At 48.7% G+C, this 24,494-nt stretch overlaps 1 protein-coding gene across 2 annotated transcripts in view; it reads right to left on the reverse strand.

Annotated features, from left to right (window-relative positions):
- Positions 1 to 1,610: 1,610 nt before the first annotated feature.
- ST8SIA2 (ST8 alpha-N-acetyl-neuraminide alpha-2,8-sialyltransferase 2) overlaps positions 1,611 to 24,494 on the reverse strand; it is a 68,510-nt gene continuing 45,626 nt past the window's right edge. For both annotated transcript variants that reach the window (XM_037835335.1, XM_037835334.1), the window contains 2 exons: positions 19,996 to 20,289; positions 1,611 to 2,022 (listed from right to left, as the gene is read on the reverse strand). In XM_037835335.1, coding sequence (XP_037691263.1) covers positions 1,737 to 2,022; positions 19,996 to 20,289 — 580 coding nt within the window. In that variant the 3' untranslated portion in view covers positions 1,611 to 1,736. The remainder of the gene's footprint in view (positions 2,023 to 19,995; positions 20,290 to 24,494) is intronic.

The raw sequence follows: 24,494 nt of genomic DNA on the forward strand, positions 1-24,494 counted from the left end.
TCTGGGTAGCTCCTACCACGGCCACTTGCTTCCTGTCAGCCATTAATTTAGAGCAAATGCTCTGTTCCAAATTGCCATTGATTAATTATGTCCGGTTGCATACGTTTAGAAACAAACCTTGATTACTTTTCTCAACTCCTTTCACCTTCAAGATAATGGTTTTGTACTTATCTTTCAAACACGTTTTAAAACACTGCTATTTCTCAGGGAAGGTAATACATCTAACAGATCTAGCCAGCTAATGCTTCTCTGTATGACCTGCGATTCCATCCCCCAAATTATTGGCACAGAGCCCAAATCTCCCTGGGAGATGAGGTCTAGTGTTTGGATACTGCATTTGGCTTTGGGTTTCAGAAACAAAGTTTTAAATGTGAATCTTCATGGGGGAAAAAAGGGCTTTTGCAAAATTCGAAAGTAACTGCCCCTGTGGGGATGGGGGTGGGGGCCATTGGGACTTCTCCCTGCAGAGTTGGAAACCTCAGCGTCAGAGCTCAGTGCTGGCTCGTGTGACCATCAGGATTGGAAAGTGACGAGCAAGTGACACAGACACAGCAGTCTGCCTGCAGAGGCCCCGCAGAGTGCGGAATGCAGAAAGCAAACAAAGAGAGTTGCTGCAGAGAAATGGAGCTGGATATTTTAACATACTTCCGGGTCTCACACTCTGGGGCTTTTTGAGGCATCCAGAAAGGCAATCATATATATATTTTAAAAGGGGTGATATTTATCTTGACAGTGCCCTTTCCAGCTTTTGCTGTGGCTTCCCTGGTGGGAGAAGAGGACAGTGCCGTCCCTCATGTGACATTTTTACAGGGCGGGAGGGAGGTTAGCCCCTAAAGTGAAATCCTGGGGTCTCTTCCTCCTTGGCTGACTCAAGTTGCTTTAAAGAACACCTAATGCAACACCCCATTCTGGATACCCTTCTGCCGTATTCTCAGGTGAGGTGATGGCCCCTCGCAGGTAGTCTCGAGTTTTCAAAAACACGGTTTGAACACCCTCGTTCTCTCAGTGTCATGTGCCTGCTCCACCCAAGGTTCCTGGTGGGTCTGGCCAAGCCAGAAGATGAACCGTCCACTGGGTTTTCTTAGCCTTCTCTCCATAGCTACAGAGGCCCTTCCGGAACATACGGATCAAACCTGGTCAACCTTGGACAGTTTAACTCTGTTTGTGGAATAGACCCTCAGCTCGGAGGGGGCCCCTGCTTCTTGATTTGCTTGTGCTCCTTTGCTTGGCTGAACCCTCCAGCCTCCCTCTCCTTCACGAACACCATTGTAGACTGGGTCAAGTTGTCCCCTCTGGGTCTCGGCTCACCCAGAATCCACAAGTCCCAGAGGCTCAGGGCAGCTGAAAACAAGTGTCTCTCCGTTTATCCATTAGCCCAGAGATCCCTCCAACCCAGGAGGCCGTGTGTCAGCCAAAGACACAGGACTGGCTTCTTTTTGTGCCGAGTCCTTCTGCCCCCAAAGGTGGTCTGCGTGTCAGTCCGGTTCAGGTGGATCCTCCACACCTTTTTCCTGTGGCTTATCTGCCTAATGCTAGATGAACACCACACAGTTTTATAAATACTCAGGTCAATATATATATGCAGGTATAGATATATATATTCTGGTCACTGTTTACACTTTAACAAAGAAAACCACTAGCCTGCTTGTTCTATTGTTTGTGCCACCCCGACTCTCATCTGCCCGTGGTGTAGCTGGCAGGAAACGTGAGCCCCCGAGTCCCACGGGGCGCCCGCCTTACGTGGCCCCGTCGCACTGGCCCACAGTCAGTTTCAAAGCCCCCTGCTCGTGCAGGCCCTTGAGAGCCTTGAACTCTAAGGGCATGGTGTGGGGACTGGCCTGCGAGGTGTAGCCGTACTTGAGGCTGTCGTAATAGTGGTACTTGACGGGGTTCTGGTTCTGATCTAGCGGAAAGGGCCAGAAGCCGTAGAGGTAGATCTGGTTGCAGAAGCGCGTGGCCAGGGTGTACATCAGGAGGCCGGTGGTGGGTCTTTTGATGTGGACTTTGTTGGTCAGCCAGTATCTGGGAAAAAAAAAGAAAGAAAGTGAAAAAAAATAAAGAGAGGAAAAAACCCACATATGAGTTTGGGAATTATCCTTTCTGGGAGGAAGAACATTTTATCCCGTCCAGCAATGCCTCCCAACACTCCGGGAAGAGTGGAGACCAGCCAGGTTACTGATCCTGGTTTCCCACTTCCAGTCCTGGAGGACTGACCATTGCCCCTTAGGCTGGGTGCTTTCTAATGAGATTCATAACACAAGTCTGTCGGTAGGTACAGATGCAGAGACGAAGCTCAGAGATGAGAAGTGGCTTCACCAAGGTCAAGCAAGGAGAAAGCTGTGGGTCCGTGACTTGAACTCATGCCTGTTGAAAGCTAAAGCAGGTGTCACCGATTTTTGCCTTAAATATTTCTGAGTTTTTGCCCACACAACCTCTGTTGCAACCACTCAATTTTGCCACTGTCGCACAAAAGCAGCCACAGATGGTGTGTATGGGTATGGCTAGATTTGGCTTGTAGGCCATAGTTTGCAACACCTGATAAAGTGCCTGCTCTTGCCAATTCATTAGTGCTTTGCTTCCACGTCTCTTGAGCACTGCTGGATTTCCGTCATGTCCCTGCCTGCTGCATGCCCACCCTCTGACCCCGGTTGACCATCTGTGACCCTGCGTGACTTCCTTGGAGAGCTGAGGGGTCCCTGGCGTGGTGTGCCCCGTGAGGCTGGGTTCTGCCCACACTTTGTCTCCTGAAGATCTGTCACCTCAGTCTCGGTGTATCTACCTCTGAAATGAGAGTCGTTGCCTCCAGTCTCAAAGGGCAAAGAGAGGCGGCACTGAGTATGGAAAGAGAGGGTGTTAGACTGGGGGATTCCTAGGTTGAGTCAGGCACTGTGCTAGTTCTTTTCAAACAGGATCTTGGAGTATCTTAATCAAGAATACAGTGAAGGAGACACCATCCCAGAGGACCTGGGTTTTAGGAACTGTTCTGTCACCAGTGATCTGGGTGCCCCCGAGCAAGCGTCTTCTCCTTGCAGGGCCTACTTTTTCATATTTATGCATTGACGGGGCACAGTCCAGATGATCTCCAAGATACCATTCAAGCTCTAACATCCCACAACCACCTAGAAGCTTCTGTAGAAGTGAGAAAACATCAATCCCATCTGCCATCCTTCTTGCTTTCCATCACAGTTCTTCCCCTGCCTGGATTTGGTGCTCACTCTGATGTGTGTTCTAAACCTCTTTATTTCTAGTAAAAACTTCCACTTGACCTTTAAATGTAATGAATATGCCTTGGTAAAAAGATGTAATTCCTTACCACAGATTCCTTACCACTGGGTCTCCAGACCTGGCATTGTCCACATTTTTCTGTCCTCAAACACCCTCAGTGGGCTCCCATCCCACATACTCCCATTTGCCACTGGAAATAAAACTCACTTCCCATCTGTGGCAAAGGCCAGTGCAGATTCTGATGTGATGATGTGACATCTTGGTGCTGTGTTGTCTGTGACTTTATCATTAAACCCACTAGTTAAATCATTAATTCATGCCAGAAGTAAAAGTATGTCAGACTCCATGTACATATTGCTGAAAGTTGAAACTATTTCACATTATTTACGAAACTTTTAGTTAAAGGGTGCAGGGCAGGGGGGCAGGCTTTCTAGAAGTCCAAGTGCCTCCTTCCTTTTGCAAAACTTTCCTCAAATGAGGGGACTCAAGAACCTTCTAGAGAGTCAACCTTGATCCCCTGAGTCAGCCTCTGAAACAGACATGATTATAGATTCCTAATTACCCACCTAAATTGCAGTAAATCATCTCTTATCTGATAGAATGAAATGTATTTCAAGGACTTCTCCCCACCTGCAATCTGTCTGCTGGGCCTGGATGATTTGAATCTTCCCAATGGCGTCACCGATGGAGGCCGAGGTCACAGATGGCTGAAATCGGTGTAAACGTGATTCTCCTGGGCTCCGCCTCCCAGGACTCTCTAATCAACCACATTGTCTCATAAACCTGTCAGCTGAAGACCCTCTTCTGTGTACCTCTTCCTTACAAATCCTGTCTGGGCCAAGAAACTTTCCTTTGGCTGAATTCCCCAACTGGGCATCTGGTGGACAAAGGCCCAATGGGCAAACACAAAAAGAATTCAAGAACAGGAGCAACTGTTTGTGTATACACTGCTGACCTTCATCACTGCTTCCCTGCACTGTCAGAAGTCTCTGTGGCTGCATCCCACCCTGAGATTCACCCTCCACACAGACATCCAGTTCTCTCTCCATCTGAGACCTCTCCTGGCTGTAGGTAAAATCCAAGCTCCATGGTGTAAAGCACAAACTCTGCAAGACCTGGCCTCTGCCTACCCCTCCAGCTTCACCACCCACCTCCCACTTGCTCCTCCCCAGCCTGAAGGACCCGCTGCTCCCTGGGACACTGCATGTCATACTGCCAGACCTCAGCCTGGGCTATCCCCTCGGCCTCCCCTCCCCTACCTCTCCTACCAAGGCTCCAAGGGAGAAGTCTTTCCAGTTTTTCTCATGGCCTCCCCTCTCTCCACGGGCTAGGGAATCACAGGGCTGTGGAGTGCACACAGTCCTCTCCCTCCATTCTCCGGGGTGTTCTCCAGCCTGTCATCTCTCTGACACCCTTCCAAGCACAGCACCTGTGCAAAGGGTGCTTTGGGGAGTGAGAAGGATGCTTCCTGGAAGAAGTATGTGTGTTTGTGTACTGATGACAAAGAGATGGGTTATTTTTTTTCCTCTTGGGCCATATCAGACCTTCTAGGGCTTAGGTGGAGGTCTGGGTGGGGGGAGTGCTGGTCTCCAATAAAAAGTTCTGGGAGTGGGAGGGGCAGCCTTTGGGTGGCATTTCCTGCTGAGTCCCTGCCAGTGCTCCTTCATGGTCCCAAGATGCCACCTCCTCAGCCACAGGCAGGCCAGGGCGGGGTCAGAGAGAACCCAGAAGTGCATCTGCCTTCCGAGTCTGCTGCTTTCCCCAGAATGCAGAAATCATTTGTCCCTATGGCTTCTTTCCCTCTAATGGAGCGCCCCTGGCTGTCCAACCCAGGAGGAGGTGGAAGCCAGGCTAAGCGCACATGACAGGGCGGCCTCTCCCTTCTCTTGGGACCACAAACCCCAGGGCAGGCCCCCTGGCTCACCCGGTTCCGGGTTGGTGGGGGCACCTGGGTATCAGCTGTCCCAGCTTCAGACAAGGGAACTCTGCCTGGAATGCCGACACTGGGGGCCCCAGGCCAAGTGACGAACCAGTGCCACGACCTGAAGACTTTCCATGAAGCTAAAACTATTGATCACAACTTCTTGGCTATTTCCAGCTGGCTGAATTGTGATCAGGGTTATGGGACAATAGCCCCACTTCTCAACTCTGCTCTGAGCATTTAGGTAAGGTCTAAAGGTCTGATTAGAAAAGATACTCTCAAGCCTCTTTCTTGCATCTTCAGACCTTCCTGGCCATTAACATGGTGATTCCCCTCCCTCCCTATTGCCCAACTGAGATCTGGACCAACTTCAGTAACCCGCTCCTAGCATCTCCACCCAGCACCTCACACAGTGTGCTCACCTTCCTACAACACAGCCTCAGGCCCAGGAGGAGAAGACAAGGCACCACAGCCCCCAGCTGGTAAGGGGTAGAACTGGGGTCTCCTTCAGGCCGTTTGATTCCAAGTCTAGGTTCTTGCCCCTTCATGATGCAGCCTTAACAGATACCTGGGCAGCCAGGGGAATGGGGCCGATCTACTGTGTTTAGGATTACTCCATGATGCCATCTGCTTATTTGTTGGCAAACATTTAGGAGGCACAGCAGTGGCTCGGAGGAAGTTTGATGTGAGATTGGGGCTTATTATATAAAGAGCCCTTCCCTGGACCACCTCAGCACAATACGTGCTCATCAGGGCCAAAATGACTTAGGAAGGACCCTTGGGGACAAAGGCAGGGAGCACACAAGGAGACAAATCCTATCTGAGCCACAGCTGGGGTTAAATCCTCCCACACATCCTTGGAAGGGCTCATGTACCTTGGTTTAAACACCTCCATAATGGGAGCTCGCCTCCTGCCCTTAGTTGCGTCATTGCCTCTTTAGCCTTAACTCGGTGGTTCTCAGCCCTGGCTGCACACTGGAAATATGTGGAAAGCTTTGAAGGGATGCACGCCTGGGACCCACCCCCTAGATATGGCTGGGACACAAGAATTTTTAAAACCTCCCGCAGTAATTCAAACGTGCAGCCCAGGCTAAGAATCCCTGCTCTCACTGTGGTAGGTGGTTCTGCCAAAAGAACTGAAGAGTGAGACATAATTTGAGAAAAGGAGTAAAAAGAGTTAGAGTAATGACTAGACATGGATTTTTAAAAATGACTGAGTCCAGAGAGCTCATCTAGTGGGGCTCTGGTGGAGGGAGCTGGGCACCGGCATGCACGTATAGAAAACCAATGCCTGGCCTCGGTGGTGGAGTGGCGGGGACACTGCCATCTAAAGAGGCAGCCAGTTTTATTGTTACCCTGTGGGAAAACCAGTCCAGTGGTGCCCAATTTTCTGATTTTTTAAAAGAGTATCCGAAAGCTGGATTTTTAAGGAAAATTCTCCACATTTTTGATTGTTAGGAACTAATTTTAAAAAATTCAAGAACACTGTGAGAAGATCCATTGGGTGAGCTGAACAGACCATTCTGTGGGTGACCCCAGGCCTCCTGGATTAAACTGTTCCTCCTCTTTCATTTGTCAGAGGAAAGCACGGGAGTCCAGGGTGACTCCTGAGACCATGCAGTTAGTTCGACAGAGCTCTGATAAAAAGCAGGCCCCCTGGTTCTTGGGTGTTTTTCACCCCGAGGTGAGTCAGGGAGACCCCCGGATTGAGCTGGCTGCCGCCGTGGCCGACCCTTCTCGGGGACACACCAGCCCCGGCAGTGCCCCCGCCTTAAGCATCTGTCGTTCTCTCTGTGAGTGAAGACAAGACCTTACGCTGGCCCGAAGCCATATGAGGGATTTGTGGTTTGTTTATTTTCTGGTAGTCTCGCTGTAAGGTCTTAGCAAGGGAAGGCTTTCAGAAGTGAATCTCTTTTCAGACCCTCAATGCTATGCCTTAGAAAGGGGGATAAAATAACATAACCACTGGTGTAATGTGGTTCATAGGTGTGTCTGAAGGTCACACAGGCTCGTGTTTACTCACACCCCACCCCAGATGCTTTTCCCCAACATGTCTCTTTGGTGAACGCTCTTTTCTCTCCTTTAAACAAGTACGGGCATCACATCTTCCTGGATCTTCCTGGATCTTCCCTTCACTCCATCCTCTTCTCCCCAGCAACTGCGTTAGTTACCTCCCCCATTGTGAGTTTGCGTCTCCTTCTCTTGTGTGTATGAGCGTGGGCTGGAGATTCATTACTGCCTGGCTCGGTCTCCCACACAAAACCGTGTTGGGGTCTTCCCAAGGGCAGGGGCCAGGCCTTTCACTCCTTTGTGTGGGGATTCAAAGGCACCTGGCTTCCTGCGGGTGCTCCCCTATGTTTCCCAGCCTCCCTGTCATTAGGCTGGGGTCACAGGACTAGCCCCGATGTCACTTCTGGGGCAAGGGTCTTCCAAAGTGGGTTCTCCCACTTTCTATTCCTCTGCCTCGGAGAACTTCAAAGCCTCGTATTAAGACGGGGTCATCATAAGATGGAGGAATCCTAGATCTTCGAGTCACTGCTTGGAAGAGAGCGTCTCCCAATGCACATCGCAGTTTGCAAGAGGGAGAACTGCACTTCTGTTGTGCTAACCCACTGAGATTCCTGGGTTTGTTATTGTAACCCAGCCTAGAATTGATTATCCAGACTTATGTTGTGCTCACCAAATGTTTCATTCGAATGAAATTGAAAAATGGATAGAAGCAGAAAATAAGAAATGTGGAAGCTAGCAATGCAAGCAGCTTTTTAACTGCGGCCAGCTAGGACAGGAATAGAAATGCCTGACCTGTCAGATGTGGTGCCAGGCTTTTCACCCAGAATCACTAACTGGAAAAGGTGTTAACAGCAAATAAGGCTCCAAAATGAATTGAGAGCTCAGCGGCAATGGAGGGACCCACTTATTTGCAGTCCTGCCTCCGCGGGTAAACCAGAACTCCAGAGCGAAGTCTGACAGGGACACGAGGGCGCCGTTTAATGAGCAGCTTGTAATAGAAGCTGACTGAGTTATGCAGGAACAAATCACTCTTGATTTCTTTTATATCTTCTCAGTCATTCTGGCCAATTTAGAGACTGTGTGTGAGGTCAACTTGTAGACTCTTTCCTTAGGATAACAGCTGGGTGTTAAAACACAAACTAATTAATTTTGTCTTCCCCAGTGAGGTTAGCTGGTGCATCCTGGACATTGTAGTGACAATGCACCTTTAATATCCCAGCCCTGAGATTTTAATTAGAAGGCAGTAATTATTTTTCAAATTGGCTACCGCAATTGCCATGACGATTAAGCACTGTATTTCACGAACACGGAAAGCAATAAATGAGGATTGCCAAAATCCTCTCTAAAGCACATTTGTCCCTCTTGCTAGATTCCTGGCTCTGTATGTGGTACGGATCTTGGCTGTCACTGTTGGAAAAAAGGACGAAAAGGGCTTTCTCTAAGAAGCAAAAATCACTTTGTGGGTTATAGCTCAGATTGTCCTTAAGGAGCAGAAATGTTTTAGAAGTGGCAATCAAGAGCAACTTGGTGAAGCTTTGTGCAAGATCATTTGCAAAGCTGGGGCCAGAGCTCTCTGACTCCTGGCTCCTGGCCCCGGCCTCTGCAGCCTCGCCCCTGCTCCCCTTCCTGGGAAGCACTGATTATGGCTCCGGTGTCCTGGGGGATATCTCTGGGGTATCTCAACTTCGTGGTCTGCAGATCTGGGTTTTGTCTCAGAATTTGGGGCTGAAGTGCACAGTTGGTCAAGACACAGAGATGCTTGAGGCCCATCTCTGTTTCTGGGCCTCCACGCTCACCCACGCCAAGGCTCTCATTCAGGCAGGCCAGGCTGACCTCACAGCTGACGACGCAACCACAAACTCGCCAACGACTCACAGCCTGAGTCCACGGGCTAACATCCAATTGCTCAGCCAGGCTTGGGAAGAACTTGTGATCTGGGCCTGCAGATCTCTCCAGACTGCTTTCTCCCCCAACTGGCCTGCACGCCACGCTGCTGGGAGGAACTGCATTTGCTTCTTCCAGGACACTACCACTTCCCAGCTACCAGCTCCTTCTTACCCTCTCAGCTTCAACATTGCTTCTGGACCTCCCCGGATTTTTTTTTTTTTTTTTTTTTCTGGTTCTTTCCCTGTCTAGCACTTATCATGCTACATTTAATGGCATGTTTACTCGTCTTTCTCCTTCCCTGTAATTTTAAATTCTATGAGCAAGTGGACTGACTTCCTGCTTCTTTATCACTATACACTCCCACAGCCTAGCCTCGTGCATGAACCACAGTGGGTGCTGCACAAATCCTTATTTAACAAGGTAATGAATGAAAACTAGCAAGCATAGGCCAGTGGCAGACTTTGGGGGCATTTTTGGAAGAGGTGAGTGAGCCCAGCCTCATTTTAAACCCTTCTAGGTCAACCACCAGGTCTGTGAATCTAAAAGGCAGGCTGAAAACATGCTTGAAAGTAATGAGCCAAAAGAAAGGAGGAGGGTGTATGATGCAGCTATTTGAGGGGCTTCTGCTACAGGGTAGACCCCTCAGGATCTCAAGAGAATGTAGTTCCTAGAGGCCCAGCAGGGGTCCAGCAAGACCAGTTCTTGGGGGCTGACAACTTGTGGCTGGATTCTGGAATTTAAACTGACACTAATCGAAACAGCAAAAAACATTCAACCTTTATTCTTAATTAAAGAAATCCAATTTCAAGCAATAATAAGATACCATTTTTCACTGGATCAACAGAGATACAAAATGTTGATGACACACCCTGTTGGTGAGGTTATGGGGAAACCGGCACTTTCAGTATTGTAGGTGGGAGTGTAAATTGGTACCTACGTCTAGGGAAGGCAATTTGGCAATATCTACAAAAATTAAAAATGCATGGATCTGCCTCCCATTTTGGCAACTCTACTTCAAAAAAGCAAGCCTATGGATGCACATATTCTCGCAGCTATCAGGACAAAGCTGACTGCAGCAGAATTGACTATATCAGCAAAAGACTGGAAACAACCTCAATGCCTGCTTCTGATTACGTAAATTATAGTACACAGACAGTGGAGCTCTAGAGGTGGCTGAGAAGGAGAATGAGGCAGTATGTGTTGATCGATATGGAATAATTTTCAGAGTTTAGCAAGGTGCTTATGTGTAAAATGGGATATTTCTGGAAGAATACACAGACAGAAAGCCAGTTTAATAGGCTGCCCCTGTGGAGGAGGACTAGGAGTCTGGGGTGGAAACTTACTTTCTTGTTAAATCTTTTTATATTATTTGGATTTTTCCATTTACTATGTGCACTGCTATTTAAAAAAAAAAAAAAAAAGAAACAGAACAAGAAAGACAATTCATTAAAACAAACCAATGCCGGCTGGTCAGAGTGCAGTGGAAGTTACAGCTTATTGATTACAGTCAGTTACAGATTTCTTTGTTCATTGTCTTCATTCTCTACTCCTACTGCTTCACTTGACTTGTCTTAAAAAAATACACACAAAAAACAAAACAAAACAAAAACACAAAAATCAATGCCAGTCACTACCTGTGCTTTAATACTGTAGACCTCCCTCTTTTTCTTCTCCATGTAACAGACACCCACAAAAGAGACTTCTAGAAAGGCGAGTCCAGTTCGCCCCAGTCCCTTTGCACGGGAAGAGACTGAGATGCAGAGGGGGGAAGCGACTGGCCTGGGAACCCACTGTCTGGATGGTGATGGGCATGCCTGGGGGGAGATGGCCCACCCATGTCTTGCTTACTCTTTCATCCCTGGGCCTGCCCCCTGGCCCTCGAGTTTCTGCCCACTGCTGACGGACAGCAGGGCCTGCTTCAACGCCTGGGCTGGGACGCGAGCTGGATCAGTGCCGTGCTAAGGCCCGGGCTTAGCACTCGCGGGTGCCTAATGAAGCACAACCATGCCAGGCCTGCGGGCAGCTGAATGGGCCAGCCACCACCTTCCTGCCCAAGAGGCTGCCCTCTCTGTGGGTCACAGCCTCCTCCATTGTGGTAATTGAATTAGAGCCATTCACTACCAGCTGCCCACCAGTTTCCCACTTCCCGCAGACTTCCTCAATTGCCTCAGTGTCTCTCCTCCCCTCTGTGGCTGGGCACGGTGCCATGCTGAAAGCAGGCAGAGTTAGAGGCCCCCTGGAAGTCTGGATGTGTGCTCAGGCTGGGGCAGGGGGCCGAAGCCTGCCTTGTTGGCCCAGAGGCTGGGTTGCCAGTGGCTGGGTGAGCTGGCTGCTCAGAGTCTCTGCACCAGGCTCCCCTTGCAAACCCTGTGATTCCAGAATCCACCAACTATATCAGACGGACAGCAATCTTGAGGGCACGCTGTGAGTCAGACGTGAGGAATCGAAGTCTCAGAGTGGGAAGGGGGACCATTAACCCCAGTCTGTAGGACGTTGTGCTGGTTTGGATGTGTTAAATCCCCCAAAACGCCATGTTCTTAGGTTAGAATCCTTTGATTGAGTGTTTCCATGGAGATGTGACTCAATCAACTGTGGGTGAGAGCTTTGATTAAATAATTTCCATGGAGGTGTTACCCCACCCATTCAGGGTGGATCTTAATTAAATCACTGGAGTCATATACCAGTTCACAGACAGAAGGAGCTCAGAGCAGCTGAGAGTGACATTTCAAAGAGCAGCTAAGAGAGACACTTTGAAGACAGCCACCAAAAGCAGACTTTTGCTGAAACTCTGTAGATGTTAGTGTGGAGTTTGCTCCTGAGAAGCTAAGAGAGAACGAACATCCCAAGAGCAACATTTTGAAGAATGCACAGGAGCTGAGAGCAGAGCTAGAATACAACCAGGATCAGCAGACACCAGCCACGTGCCTTCCCAGCTAACAGAGGTTTTCCAGATGCCATTGGCCTTTCTTTGCTGAAGTTATACTTGTGTTGATGCCTCCATTTGGACATTTTCATGGCCTTCAGACTGTAAATTTGTAACCAAATAAACCCCCTTTCGAAAACCCAATCCATTTCTGGTATTTTGTGTAATGGCAGCATTAGCAAATCTGAACAGATGTGGATTTCCTTCTCCATGTCCCCACTAAGAAGCATTCACTGCTGACTGAACATCTCCAAGGATGTTGAACTCACTACTTGTTAAAAAAGAGATGGGTCTTTACTTGTCGGATGGTTCTCCTCAGTGCCCAGATGAAACCCAGCTCCTGGAAGTCATCTCCCAGCCCTGGTTCTACACCCGGAGCCTCACAGGCCAAGCCTCTGAGTCCCTCAAGGGCACGGACCTTGTTTTTTTGATCTGTGAACTTCCCCAGCACAGACTTGGAGCCAGGTAGGTGTTCACTAAGGATCTGCTGAAGAAAGAGAGTGTTCTCATGTTCCTTGGAGATGTCTTCTCTCCCCAAACCCTTTAACGTTTGAACTTCTCTGCCCTGTGGTCCCAGGATGGTGCTTCAAACAGAATGTGATTCTCCAAGTGGGATTTGCCTGTGCAGAGAAAACAAGGCCATCGCTGACCTCTGTGACTCTAGAAGATGTTATGCGTCCACTGCTGCATCCCAAGATCACTTAATCCTTTTGAGCAACCACACGCCTGCTATGATGGACACTGTTCAGCCCTCTGTACTTGCCCAATTGTTCTTTACAAGTACACAATCTTGTATTTGTCTGCATCAAATGTTATCCTCTAAGATTGGCTCCTTGCTTCAGCCAGTCAAGAGATATTCAGATTCGTCTCTGTGGCCCAAAATATTGAGTATACCCCAAAAGTCATGCCACTCGTGAATTTCCTACACAGACCATTATGTCCTCATTTAAATAATTTAATAAAAAGGGGGACAAGGACCAAGCCTGGTGGCAGGCTCATAGAGATCTCCCCATTAGTCAATAAACATTAATCAAATTAATTAGTATTCCTTAAATATCAGTGGACAATCAGAAAGGATCTACCAGTAAAGATATGAAAAGGGGGGAGGTAGGAAGAGTAGAGACCTTTGAATCCTTTGCATGTGGGTTCTAATCCCAGCTCCCTCCTCCTCCCACTTGGGCAATTTACTTAACATTTCCAGAGTCAACATTTCCTTATGAGTAAAATGGGGATGAAAACAGAAGCTAGGTATAAGGTTGTTCCGAGAAGAAAGTTAATATTCTTTCCCTTTTATTCCCCAAACTGTCAAAATCAGGTCACAGTTCTCCTGGCTATCCAAGAATCGCTCTGTCAAAGCAGCCGGCTTCAGTGCAGGTCTGAAATGATTGCACTGTTCCCCAGGCCTGTCTACTACTCTCCTTAGAAAAGGAAACCAGAATGGCAGGCCCAGGGGTTTTCCAGGGGGCACATCCTGCTCTTATTGTTGACCTCTCCATCTTTCAGGGTTCACGAGCCATTGAGGCTCTGGCTTGGGGTTGACATCACGCTCACTGGTGTCCAGCTTTCCCCCGGGATTAGAAAATTGGAGCGAAGATGGCCCATCCCAGATTGTCCGTCTCCAATTCTGCATTATTTGGTGAAGATCATGGTCAACTGCCACGTTTTCTCCTGGCATGTGGCTTGGTCTTGATTTTGTTGAGAGCAGTGGTCCTCAGATTTGGGTGTGTGTAACATTACCTGGAGGACCGATTAAAACAGAGATTGCTGGACCCCACCCATGAGGTTTCTGATTCAGTGGGTCTGGGTGGGGCCTGAGAATCTGCATTTCTAACAGGTGCCCAGGTGATGCTCCTGATGGTCTGGAGACCACTTTGAGAACCACCGGTTTAGAGCAACAAAGTAGGACTGCAAGTAAAGATACTAAAGACTTGTTACCCTGCCCAGGGAAAAGATAGGGTACTTTTACCGAGAAGAAAGATGCAGAGTAGAAGTGGAGGGGTCCACTTTCCATTTTTCTTTAGAAGCCTCCACACCAACCACCTCTATCTTTTTGGTTCTTCTTACCCTAAACATGACTTTCAAAACCCACTGTGTTTTTCTCAATACTTAGGTTCAAACTCATCCTGGCTTTTGTCTTCCTGATGTTCTTCTTCTGGGGTCCCTGTCACCATGTCCTGGTTATGGGCAATGGAGAGGAACAGGTAGCCATCAGGAGCAAGGCGGGAGCCCCAGGCCTATCCCTTCCCAGACCGTGCTCAAGTTACTTAGCCCCTTATGCTCAATTTTCTCATCTGTAAAAATGAGGATAATGGTAGTCATCCTCTCATTAAGTGAGTTAATGCTTGGCATTAGCTACAGTTATATGTGCCCCTTATCTATTTTGCTACGTGTCCTTTTTCAGTCTGAGTTCCCTGGAGAGCCCCCAGCCAGTCATCTGGCGCTCTCTGAGTGTTAGACCTTGGGCAGGGGACAGGGATGCTACATGGGGAAAAGTGGCATTGTTCCTGCCTCCTGGCTCTTATGGCTTAAATAACTGGTAATGAGACATACCATAAAAATAATCACAAATGTGGGCCAGGAAATTGTTTAAGTGGAGGATCTGACCCCCACCCAGGTCTCTTGATATTCTGAAGCCTGGCCCTGCCATGCACCAGGTTTTAGAGCTAGATGGACTTTAACTAGCATTGAGCTCTAGGAGATGGGATGTATGTCAATTATTTCATTTGGTCTCATGGCAACTCTACTTGCTATTATGAGGATATCTCAGTTCTTCCCACGAATGTTCAGCTTGGGGATACTGAGTAAGTGCTAGCTGCACCCTGACTTGTACATGGACATGTCTTCTGTGTTACAAGCTATGCACGGAAGCATTCAGAATACGCGATTGAGGAGGCCTGCCTTTCTTCTGAGAAATGGTGTGGATGTGAAGGGGCAGCAAGCGAGTTTGAGGCCCAAGGCAAAGGTCGAGAAACAGCTGGGACTGAGAGCCTCAGCTGGAGTTTCAACAAGACTGTGCCATGCTTCCAGTGCTTGTGGGTGGTTGGTGGGACTCGGCGGTGTTCTATCCTTCCAGCTTGTTCCACCTGGTGGAAAACCCATCCCGTGCTCTGCACAACTGTGGGGTGTACATGGATCCTTGATGTGCAGCTACCCAGCCTTGGGCTACAAAGACCACTTCTGTGGGGTGGTGGCCTCCAGCTCCCTAAGCTCTTTGGGCTCCAGATCTCAAAACTGGATGGGTGCAGTTTTCTGCTGCATCCAATGCATTGCATTGGTGTCAGATAACATGATTCAGTTCCTGGTTTTGCAGCTTAGTGGCTGGGGGACCTTGTACTAATCATCGAACTTGTCTGAGCATCAAGTTCCTTATTTGCAATATAAAGATACTATAGTACCTCAAAAGTTTACTCCTCCCACCTCCACCCCCCATTCCAATAAAAAGGGAGGCTACTGGGCAATAGAGTAAAAAAGAAAAGGAAACATGATTCTGCAAACTATAGTTCATTATTTGAACTTAGAGATAAAGAACTCATGATAGGCTAATTTGACTCAGTCCATTGCTTTGTTAGAGTTATTTACCAAACCGGGTCTAAATGTACTTTCTTCCTTGTGGCTTGACCTTTTGGTCCTAGTTTTACTTCTTGAGTCAGCAAGACAACTCTAGTTTCTTTCCCAGGTGATAGCTCTTCACGTGGTTGATGGCAGCTGTTATAATCACAACGACCACGATTTACTGCATGCCTACATCTGGATCTGGTTTGGAGGTACACAGAGTTTGCCAGGGTAGAGATGGAGAAAGCAGGACTCAGGGACACAAATAACCTGCTCAAGGTGGTCATGCAACCAAGCAAGTAATGGAGCTGGGATTTGAACCCAGGTCTCCTACCCAAAGCCCATCTTTTTGACACTAGGCCACAATGCCTCTTGCCATGTTCCTCCTTAGTCTTCTTCTCTACAAGCCCCTTGTTCTCTTTGCATGTGGCTTGGTTCCACATCCTTTGCCGGCCCATTCATCCTCTTATGGAGAACACCAGTGTTGGGATTGAATCATGCCCTGTATCCCCAACAAAAGACATTTTCAATCTTAATCCACATTCCTGTAGATGTGAATCCCTTTGTAAATAGGACCTTTGAAGATGTTTTTATTAGCTAAGGTGTGGGTTCATTTGTGAATAGGGTCTTTGAAGATCCTATTAGATGAGGCCAAATGGACTCAGGGTGGGCCTTAATCTATATGGTGAAAAGTCCTAATAAGGAGAGGAGATCTAGACAGAGACACAGATGACTGAGAGGGTGAAGTAGAAGCCAGAAAGAGAAGCCACATGACTGAGGCAGAGATGCAAGCCAAGGAACCCCAAGAATTGTGGCAAGCCAACACCAGAATGCTACAGACTGTGAGAAAGTGTGGCCCATCGAGACCTTGATGTTGGATTTCTGGGCTCTCAAACTATGAGACAATAAGTTCCTGTTGTTTAATACAACCTGTTGTGTAGTATTTGTCATAGCAGCCGTGGCAAACTAACACAGCCAGAAATGGGCTCACCATGACACTGCAGATGCTGCTATCTTTTCAATGATACCCTCTTAGACCCCACACCCTACGAGCTTCAGTGGCCCCATGGAGGAGAAGATCATTGACAGAAATCCATTCCAAGGCCTCTGATGTCTCTTTCCCTGACCTCCTCCTTCTCCTCTCCTTACTAAAAGCAGAAGTCCAGTCTACCCTTCTCTCCTGTGCTATTTCCTCCCAGGATTTCCTGCAAAGGAAGATGGTAAAATCTCAGGATTAACAGCCTGTTTGTTTAAAGGGCTTATTACTGCTGCTTAATGCTATTTTGACAGATGAAAGTGAGTCAATTATAGCTGGAAATAGCTCTGGCTTCTCAGCTTCCTTCCAGGTGGTTGCCCATCCCCTCCTGTCCAAGGAACTTTCTCTCAGGTTACCGATGGACATCCCTTCTCCTTCTCTTGCCCCTTTCAACCCCCAAACCATCAACACAGTTTCCTCCTTCCAGGAAGAAACAATACATGAGGCATGGAGCCTAAATCCATGAGCTCAGGGTTGCTGCATAGTCCCACTCTGTGACAGGGAGGATGTGAGGATGCTGAAGGGGTCTTGACAGGTTGACCTCCAGGATACAGGATGTGGCTCCTTGGCTCTGGGTCCATTCAGGTGTCACTCTGGCTCCAGTGGCCACAAGTGCAGCTGCCTCTCACGGAGCCTCTCCCCAGGTCTCTCTTGGGGCAGTGGTTGGTGTGTGAATACCCACTGAGGACAACAAGAATCCTGGGCGGGTGACTCAGAAGGTGTCCTGGGGTCTCATCAGTTATGTTAAGGCCACAGTGAAGAGCAACCCAATGTCCCTCAGTCAGCTGGGGGTTTATGCACTGGCCTCTCTCATGTCCTTGGAGCAAGATTGAGATCTGCCATGTGGTTGGATGGGCACCTGGGTGCAGTGACTGAGCCCAAGCTGGGAGGTCAGGAGTGTGTGTGTGTGTAACAAGCATCTTAAAATTATACGCCCAAGAAAGAGCTTGTTTCCTCAACACCCCCAAAGACATGTGTGCTTCTCCCAACTTCTCCTATAATAGAAAATGGCACCACCATCCACCAAGTTCCTCAAGCCCCAACCCTAAGGGTCATTGTGGAGTTTTCACTTTCTGTCACCCCTTAAGGTCCTCAAAGGGGATCCACTGGCAAATTCTGCCACCTCTACCTCCAAATTTTATAGCAAATCCAATCAAACTGCTGCACCCCTTTGTCACCTCTCTAATTTAAACCACAATTATTTCCTGCCTGGACTGTTGCAACAGCTTCCAACAAATATTTCTGCCTCCATTCTTGTTCCCTGATCATTTATTTTTCACACAGTGGCTGGAGGGATCTTTTAAATACATAAATCAGACCCTGTCCCTCACCTCCATGGCTGCCCCTCAAACTTAGAATAAAATCCAAACCCCTTCCCATGGTCCACAAGGGCTAGGTATCTTCCAGCTCCTGCTCCTCTCACCAACGTCATCTCCTACCCCTTTGGTCCTTGCTCTCTCTGCTACAACCACACATGCTCCCACCTCAGGGCCTTTGCACTTGAGGGTCCATCTGCCTGGAAGTTTCCTCCCCGAGATCTGGGCACAGCTGATACCTTCTCACCATGCAAATCTTAGCTCAAGCCAACATCTTTCCAGAGAAGGCTTTCCTGATAGCACTTTCTGAAGGTATCTTATTTGTTTACTTACCTGTAATTTATCTTCTATAAAAATGAAAGCATTTATGAGAACAGGGACTTTGTTTTATTTATGACTCTATCACAGTGTCTAGAACAGGGTCTGGCCCATAGTAAGCACTCAAATATTTACTGAATGCATGTGTGGAGGTTTTAGAAGGTATTCACAAATTCTTTGATACTTCTCCCATTGAGAAGCGGGGCTTATGCCTTTCCCCTTGATTCTGGGCCACCCTAGTGATCGGTTGGACAATGGATTATGAGAGAAGTGACAAGGGGGTCTTAAAAAGCAAGACAGCTTCTGCCGCAGGCTCCGGACCACTTGTGCTGGGGCCTGGACCAGTGTCAACAGTCTGACTGCTCTCAGGCCACCAGGCTGGGAGAAAGCACAGTCTAGCCCATGCAGAGAGACCACACAGAGATTACACGGAGAGATGGAGAGAGAGGGCCGTGTTGTGGTCAACCCCCAGATGCTCCTGTACCCCTGTTCCAGCTCCAGCCACCATCTAACGGCAACTGGATGAGAGATCCTAAGCTGGAATCATCCAGCTGAACCTGTGCTGAATTCCTGACCAACAGAAATTGTGAAAAATAATAAAATGATTGGTTTTTTTAAGGCACTAAGTTTCGCAGTCATTTATTTCACGGTGCTAGGTAACTGTGATAGAGTGAATAAATGCTTAATATCCAACTATTCTCAGACGGTTGCTATGGATGAGCACTAGTATTATAACTAACCAGTTTCTTTGTCCAAGAGTCGGCCTGGGAGGTCTATGCCATGTCACATCAATGCAAGAAAGCAAACAGGAGGGTAGAAGTTATAACTCGTTTGGTTGGGGCTGTTGAAGAGCCTCATCTGAGGGTGGGGGGGGCATGGACTTGTTAGCAGGAGTAGTTTAGACCCTCCTCAATATTCTCTATTCATCTTCCTTAATTCCTGGAATCCTTCTTCTGGAATTAGAGGCCCACAGTGTAACCAGGAGAACCGCACATGATCGGTTACTCCAATCCTGCTCAAAACTCTTCTCAGGGAGGGGGGATTCCAATGCCTGAACTCTTCTACCTCTTTCCAACTCCCTAGGTGACACTTCTCCTCCATCACAGGAAGGGACCTTGTGGACAAAAACAAACCTCATCAGACCCTCTTTTGGTGCTCTCTTAGCACGGCCAACAAGCTCTGTTATGCAGTTAGAGATTGTTTCATTGGGAAGGAGAGATGGTGACAATGATGATGATGATGATGATGATAACATTGGGTGTCTCTACTGGCATCATACTCATTTTACTAGATATTTTAGGTAGATTTTACCATTTAGCTTTCATATAGTTATGATATTTCTATCATAACTGTATTTTAATGATGAGGAAACTAAGCTTTAGAGGGCTTAAGGTGACTTGCTCAAGGACACATGAAGCAAAGTCCACCTGATCCTGCTCCTCTTTCTTGGAAATCACTACAGGGGAAGGCAGATATATGACCCACCAGCCGACATCTCCCCTCTCACGTCCTGGCATCTGTGCCCACTGAGCCTCCACGCAGCCTCAGGCTCATGCTCAACCCAGCTCTCCAGGCAGCCACACCAAGTGGTCAAAAGTGGCATGCTAAACGAAACCCATTTCTCAGCCCCCTTGTTTCTTAAGAAATGAAGACTCAGAGAAGTCCGATGGCTTGCTAAGGCCATACAGCGGGCACGTGGCAGAGCTGAGACAGATGTGCATCTGGGAAAGGGAGGTTGCATGCCAAGCCCCTTCCCTCCTCAGTGACTACCCACCCCAACCCCACTTCCCTAGGGGAGGCCGCTCACCCGCGGACGGCGTGCAGCAGGCGCAGCGAGGGGTAAGCAGTGCGGACGTTGACGTGGTGCTTCAGGATGAGCTCGTTGACCCAGTCGACGCGCTCCTTGCCACCCCTGGCCATGAAGGCTGGAATCCACAGGATGCTGCCGTTGAGGCTGTGCAGCCGCTGCAGCAGCTTCTCCCGCCATGTGGCGTTGACCAGGTCCTCGAAGGCCCGCTGGATGACAGAGGGGTTCATGGTCACCAGGTCAGTCTTGAGCCCCACGTCCTGGGCGTACTCCTGCACCGGAGCCAGGTTACACCTGCAGGAGGACAAGGCAGCAGGGTCCTTTGGAGAAGCTGAGGCAACACTGTATCTGTCAAACTCCATCCCACCCCTTGCCTCATCTTTCTTCCTCCTCATCTCCAAATCAAAGATTCAGAGCATTTTCCTGCCCTCACTGGTGCCCATCTGTCATTCCTCCTCCTTCTCCTACCACAAACATTTGCTGAGCTCCTACCACTTACCTGGTCCTCTACTAGCCCTGGGGAAGTAAAATGCCTGCCTTTCCAAGTTCAGGATCTAGGAGAGGCGGCAAAAAGCAAGAAAGCTCACAGCCACAGGATGACGATGCTGTCAGCAGGTGTATCCAGGGCCCACTTGGTGATAGAGAAGAAGGCTCAGCATGCAGATTCTCAGGTTCAAAACTCTGCTCTGATATGTTCTACCTCTGCAATTCTGGGCCCCACTTGCTCAACATCTCTGTGCTTCTTTGTAGCTCCCTTTGTAGGAAGGAAGGAATAGCTGAAACAGTTTCATTAGCTATAATGGATGTCACAACAGGGGCTCCCTCACTAGAGTTAAAGGAGTCAGGAGAAATCCAGCACTCGGCACACTGCTGCTCTATAATAAGAGCTAAGTACATGTTAACTATTGTCATCATGTTTATAGGTAAAGGGGCGTATCAGGTTGTCTTCACAGAGGTGGTGACCACTGATGGATGTCTAGAGGATGACCGAGTGGAAGTCCATTCATGCACAAGGTACATTATAGGACAGTGTTTCTCTAGCACTTCATAAGAATCACCTAAGGCCCTTGGTAAAAATATGGATTCTACATGTCCCTTGCCTGCAGATTCAGATTCAGCAGGTGAGGGTAGGAATTGATATCTTTATAAGTTCTTCAGGTAGTTCTTATAATTAGATCTCTTAGGAAACACCATGGTATTTAGGGGAAGGCAGTGATTTGTTCTGCCTTGGTGGAGAGTGTGGAGGAAGTGGGGGTAGAGAGGTAGGCAGGCATCTGTGTTTCAGGAACCTGGTTCCCAGGGCAACAGGGAGCTACTGAAAAGTTTAGAGCAGCAGAGTGATATGGATTTGCATTTTAGACAACAATGAGATTAGGTTGCAGCACGTATCAGAGGGTGACAGAGGTCAAATTAAGAGTCCCCTGCAATCTCTTTTTGAACCAGCCAGGAGCCCTGGGGAGGGGCAGTTTCTATTATCCACCAGAAGTCTCCTTCTTGGGGGATGTGCCAGTCTGAAACTGTTATGGACCCCAGAAAAGCCATGATCTTTTAATCCAATCTTTTTGGGTGGAGTATTTTGATTGAATATTTCCATGGAGATGAGACTCACCCAATCGTGGGTGAGAACTTTTGATTAGATCATTTCCATGGAGGTGTGGACCCTGCCCATTCAGATTGGGTCTTGATGAGATCACTGGTGTCCTTTAAGAGAGCTGAGAGACACATTTTGGAGAGAAGCTAAGATATGTAATCCAGAATTTTCCCCAAGGAGAATCAAAGAGCCAACACAGACTGAGATGCTTGGAGACACCGGGAGATGCAGACAGAAGGATGTTTGGAGATGCTAAGCTAAGAGTTGAAGCCCAGAGTCTGCCCTGGAGAAGATAAGAGAGGACTCCCAGATGCTTAGAGAGAAACGGCCTGGGAGAACCAAGCAGAGAGCTGAGAGAAGCTAAGAGAGACAGAAGCCCAGAGACATTCTGGAGAAAGCCATTTTGAAATGCAACCTGGAAGCAGAGGACCAGAAGACACCAGCCACGTGCCTTCCCAGCTGACAGAGGTGTTCCAGATGCCATCAGTCTTTCTCCAGTGAAGGTATCCCCTTGTTGATGCCTTAGTTTGGACACTCTTATGGCCTTAGAACTGTAAATTTGTAACCTAATAAATCCCCTTTATAAATGCCAATCCATCTCTGGTATTTTGCATAATGGCAGCTTTAGCCAACTGGAGCAGGGACTTTCCCATCTCCCTGGGTGCTGTCTGGGTACACATACTTGGACTTTTGTCTGTGCTGAGGGCTGATGGGATGGGGGGCAGCAGGGGCAGTGCTGAGGAGGCCTGGCAGCTACCTGCATTGAGAATTTGTTGGTGGCAAAGCCCTTTGGCCAATGGAAATAGATCTGAGAAATAAGAGAACAGAGGCTAGAAATGTGAAGACCAGGGGCCAAAGTCATTGCCAAATGAACAGATTCAGAAGAAACAATTTCTCCCTCTTTTTAAGCAAGGACTTTCCTCCTTCAACAATTGGGGAGAAAAATAGGATCATCAGAAAGAAAGTTAACACTTCCTAAGCATCTGGAATGCAGCAGCCACTGGCTGGCCCTTTCACAGAGGTGAGTGTATTTTATTCCTCCTCAGCTGTAACCACCCTCATTTACAGATGAGGAAACTGAGGCCCAGATGTGCGAATCAACTTGCCCAAGTCACAGAGCTGGTCAGGAGACCACGAGGGTTCAAGCTCAGGTGTGTCTGACTCTAAAGCCTGTTTACTATGTCAGACTGAACCCCCTAAAATGTCCACTCTCCACATTCCCACCCTTAGGGCCTTGCTACCTGACTGGGGCTAAACACTGCAAGGGGATGGAACTGCCTTGTGACACTTCAAGAGTCCTGGACTCAGAGAAACGGGGTGCCATATACAGCACATCAGCCCACCTGGGCCACCCAGGTCTCGGTTACCCCCTTTGCCTTGAGGCCAGGCTGAGCCAAGTTCCAAGACTTTGCCAAAGGTCTGGGGCCTCTTCCAGGCCAACCCCCAGGCCCAGGGAGGCAGAAACAGGTGGATTCTATGCAGTTCAGACTCACTGGGGTTTATCCAGGGCCAAGAGGAGCTGCAGGAGAGGCAAAGAATGAAGCAGATGTAGAGCTTGCCCTGGGTGGGCTTAAGGGTAGGGGCAGGAAGCACACACCCAGCTATGACACTGGCCAGTCTGGGATGGGGTCCACCAGAACCTGAGGGCTGTGAGTTCTCCACTGGCCGGCCCACTCTCATTCAACTTATAACCCAGCCCACTGTCGGCCTCCATACCCACGGGAGAGAAAGAGGGAGGCAGGAGAGAGCTGTGACATCCAGGCTTCTCCAATGGCCATGTCTCAGGGTCTACTTGCAATGGAAGATGCTCTGCCAGCTCTGCCAGCTCTGCCTGTGTGCACCCTCTGGACATGCTCCTGCTCCTGAGCTTGGGGTGGGTGAGTCAGAAGGCTCCTCCTTTTCCACCAGTGGGCCAGAACCCCGATAGTTACTCTGTGTCCTTATGGGTGAGCCCCATAGTTTGGATGGGCGTGGATCTGAGCTAGAAAGGAGTCAGTCCCTTCTGGAACAGCCACATCTACTGGCCCATGATGAAGAGAGAGTGCCCAGTGAGAGAGGGGGCAGCTTGGGCAGGTTCTGCAGCCAGACTGCTGAGCCCATAGCTTGACCCTGGCTCTTACTAGCTGGGCAGCCTGTGGGTCCTTGCACCCGACTGTCCTCACTGCCCAGCTGGGATAAGAACCGAAGAGCCCTAAAGAGTGGTTGTGAGAATGAGCACCTGATACATGCTAAGTGCTAGTAAATGTCAAGTGATGAAGATGCTGCTGCCGATTTATCTGTGAAAGGGCATTTGTTCATAGGCTTCTCCCTATGGAAGTTGTGCGTGTATGTGTATGTGTGTGTGCACGCATGAGCACACAATGAAGGTTTGATTTCCAACCATCTGGAAATTTATCTCTGCACACATATGATCCTGAATTAGGCACATTCCCTTTAGCCTGGAATTGCAGGCTCATGGGGATGTCATGGAGACCAGCCCCCCCGTCTCAACTGGACTCACACTCAACTCCCAGCAGAGCTCTGCAACCTATGCTCGGTCAAACAGACAGCCTCCCAATTCATGAATTTACCTTCTGGTGCCCATGCCTTTCTCCTGCTGTTTCCCTCGCCTCACCCTTCTCATCTGTCAAAGTCAACCACAGTGGAAGGCTGACTCTTCCTGAAGCCTTCCTGAACTCCCCCTGGGAGGATGTGGCCGCTCCATGCTTTGACACCTCACTGTCTCTTGCATGCAGTGTGACCCCCATGACTCATGTCATTGTGGATGTGCTCATTTCCCCCATACTGAGCGCTTGAGAGTAGGACGAGGTTGACTGTGCCTTGGTGCTCTCCCCACTGCACCATCTCCTACTGAGGAGGTGCCCAGTACATTGGCAAGGTGGACTGATTGAAAACTCAGGTTGGCAGA

The sequence above is a fragment of the Choloepus didactylus genome, chromosome 4, assembly GCF_015220235.1.
Source record: "Choloepus didactylus isolate mChoDid1 chromosome 4, mChoDid1.pri, whole genome shotgun sequence".
Taxonomy (NCBI): Eukaryota; Metazoa; Chordata; class Mammalia; order Pilosa; family Megalonychidae; genus Choloepus; species Choloepus didactylus.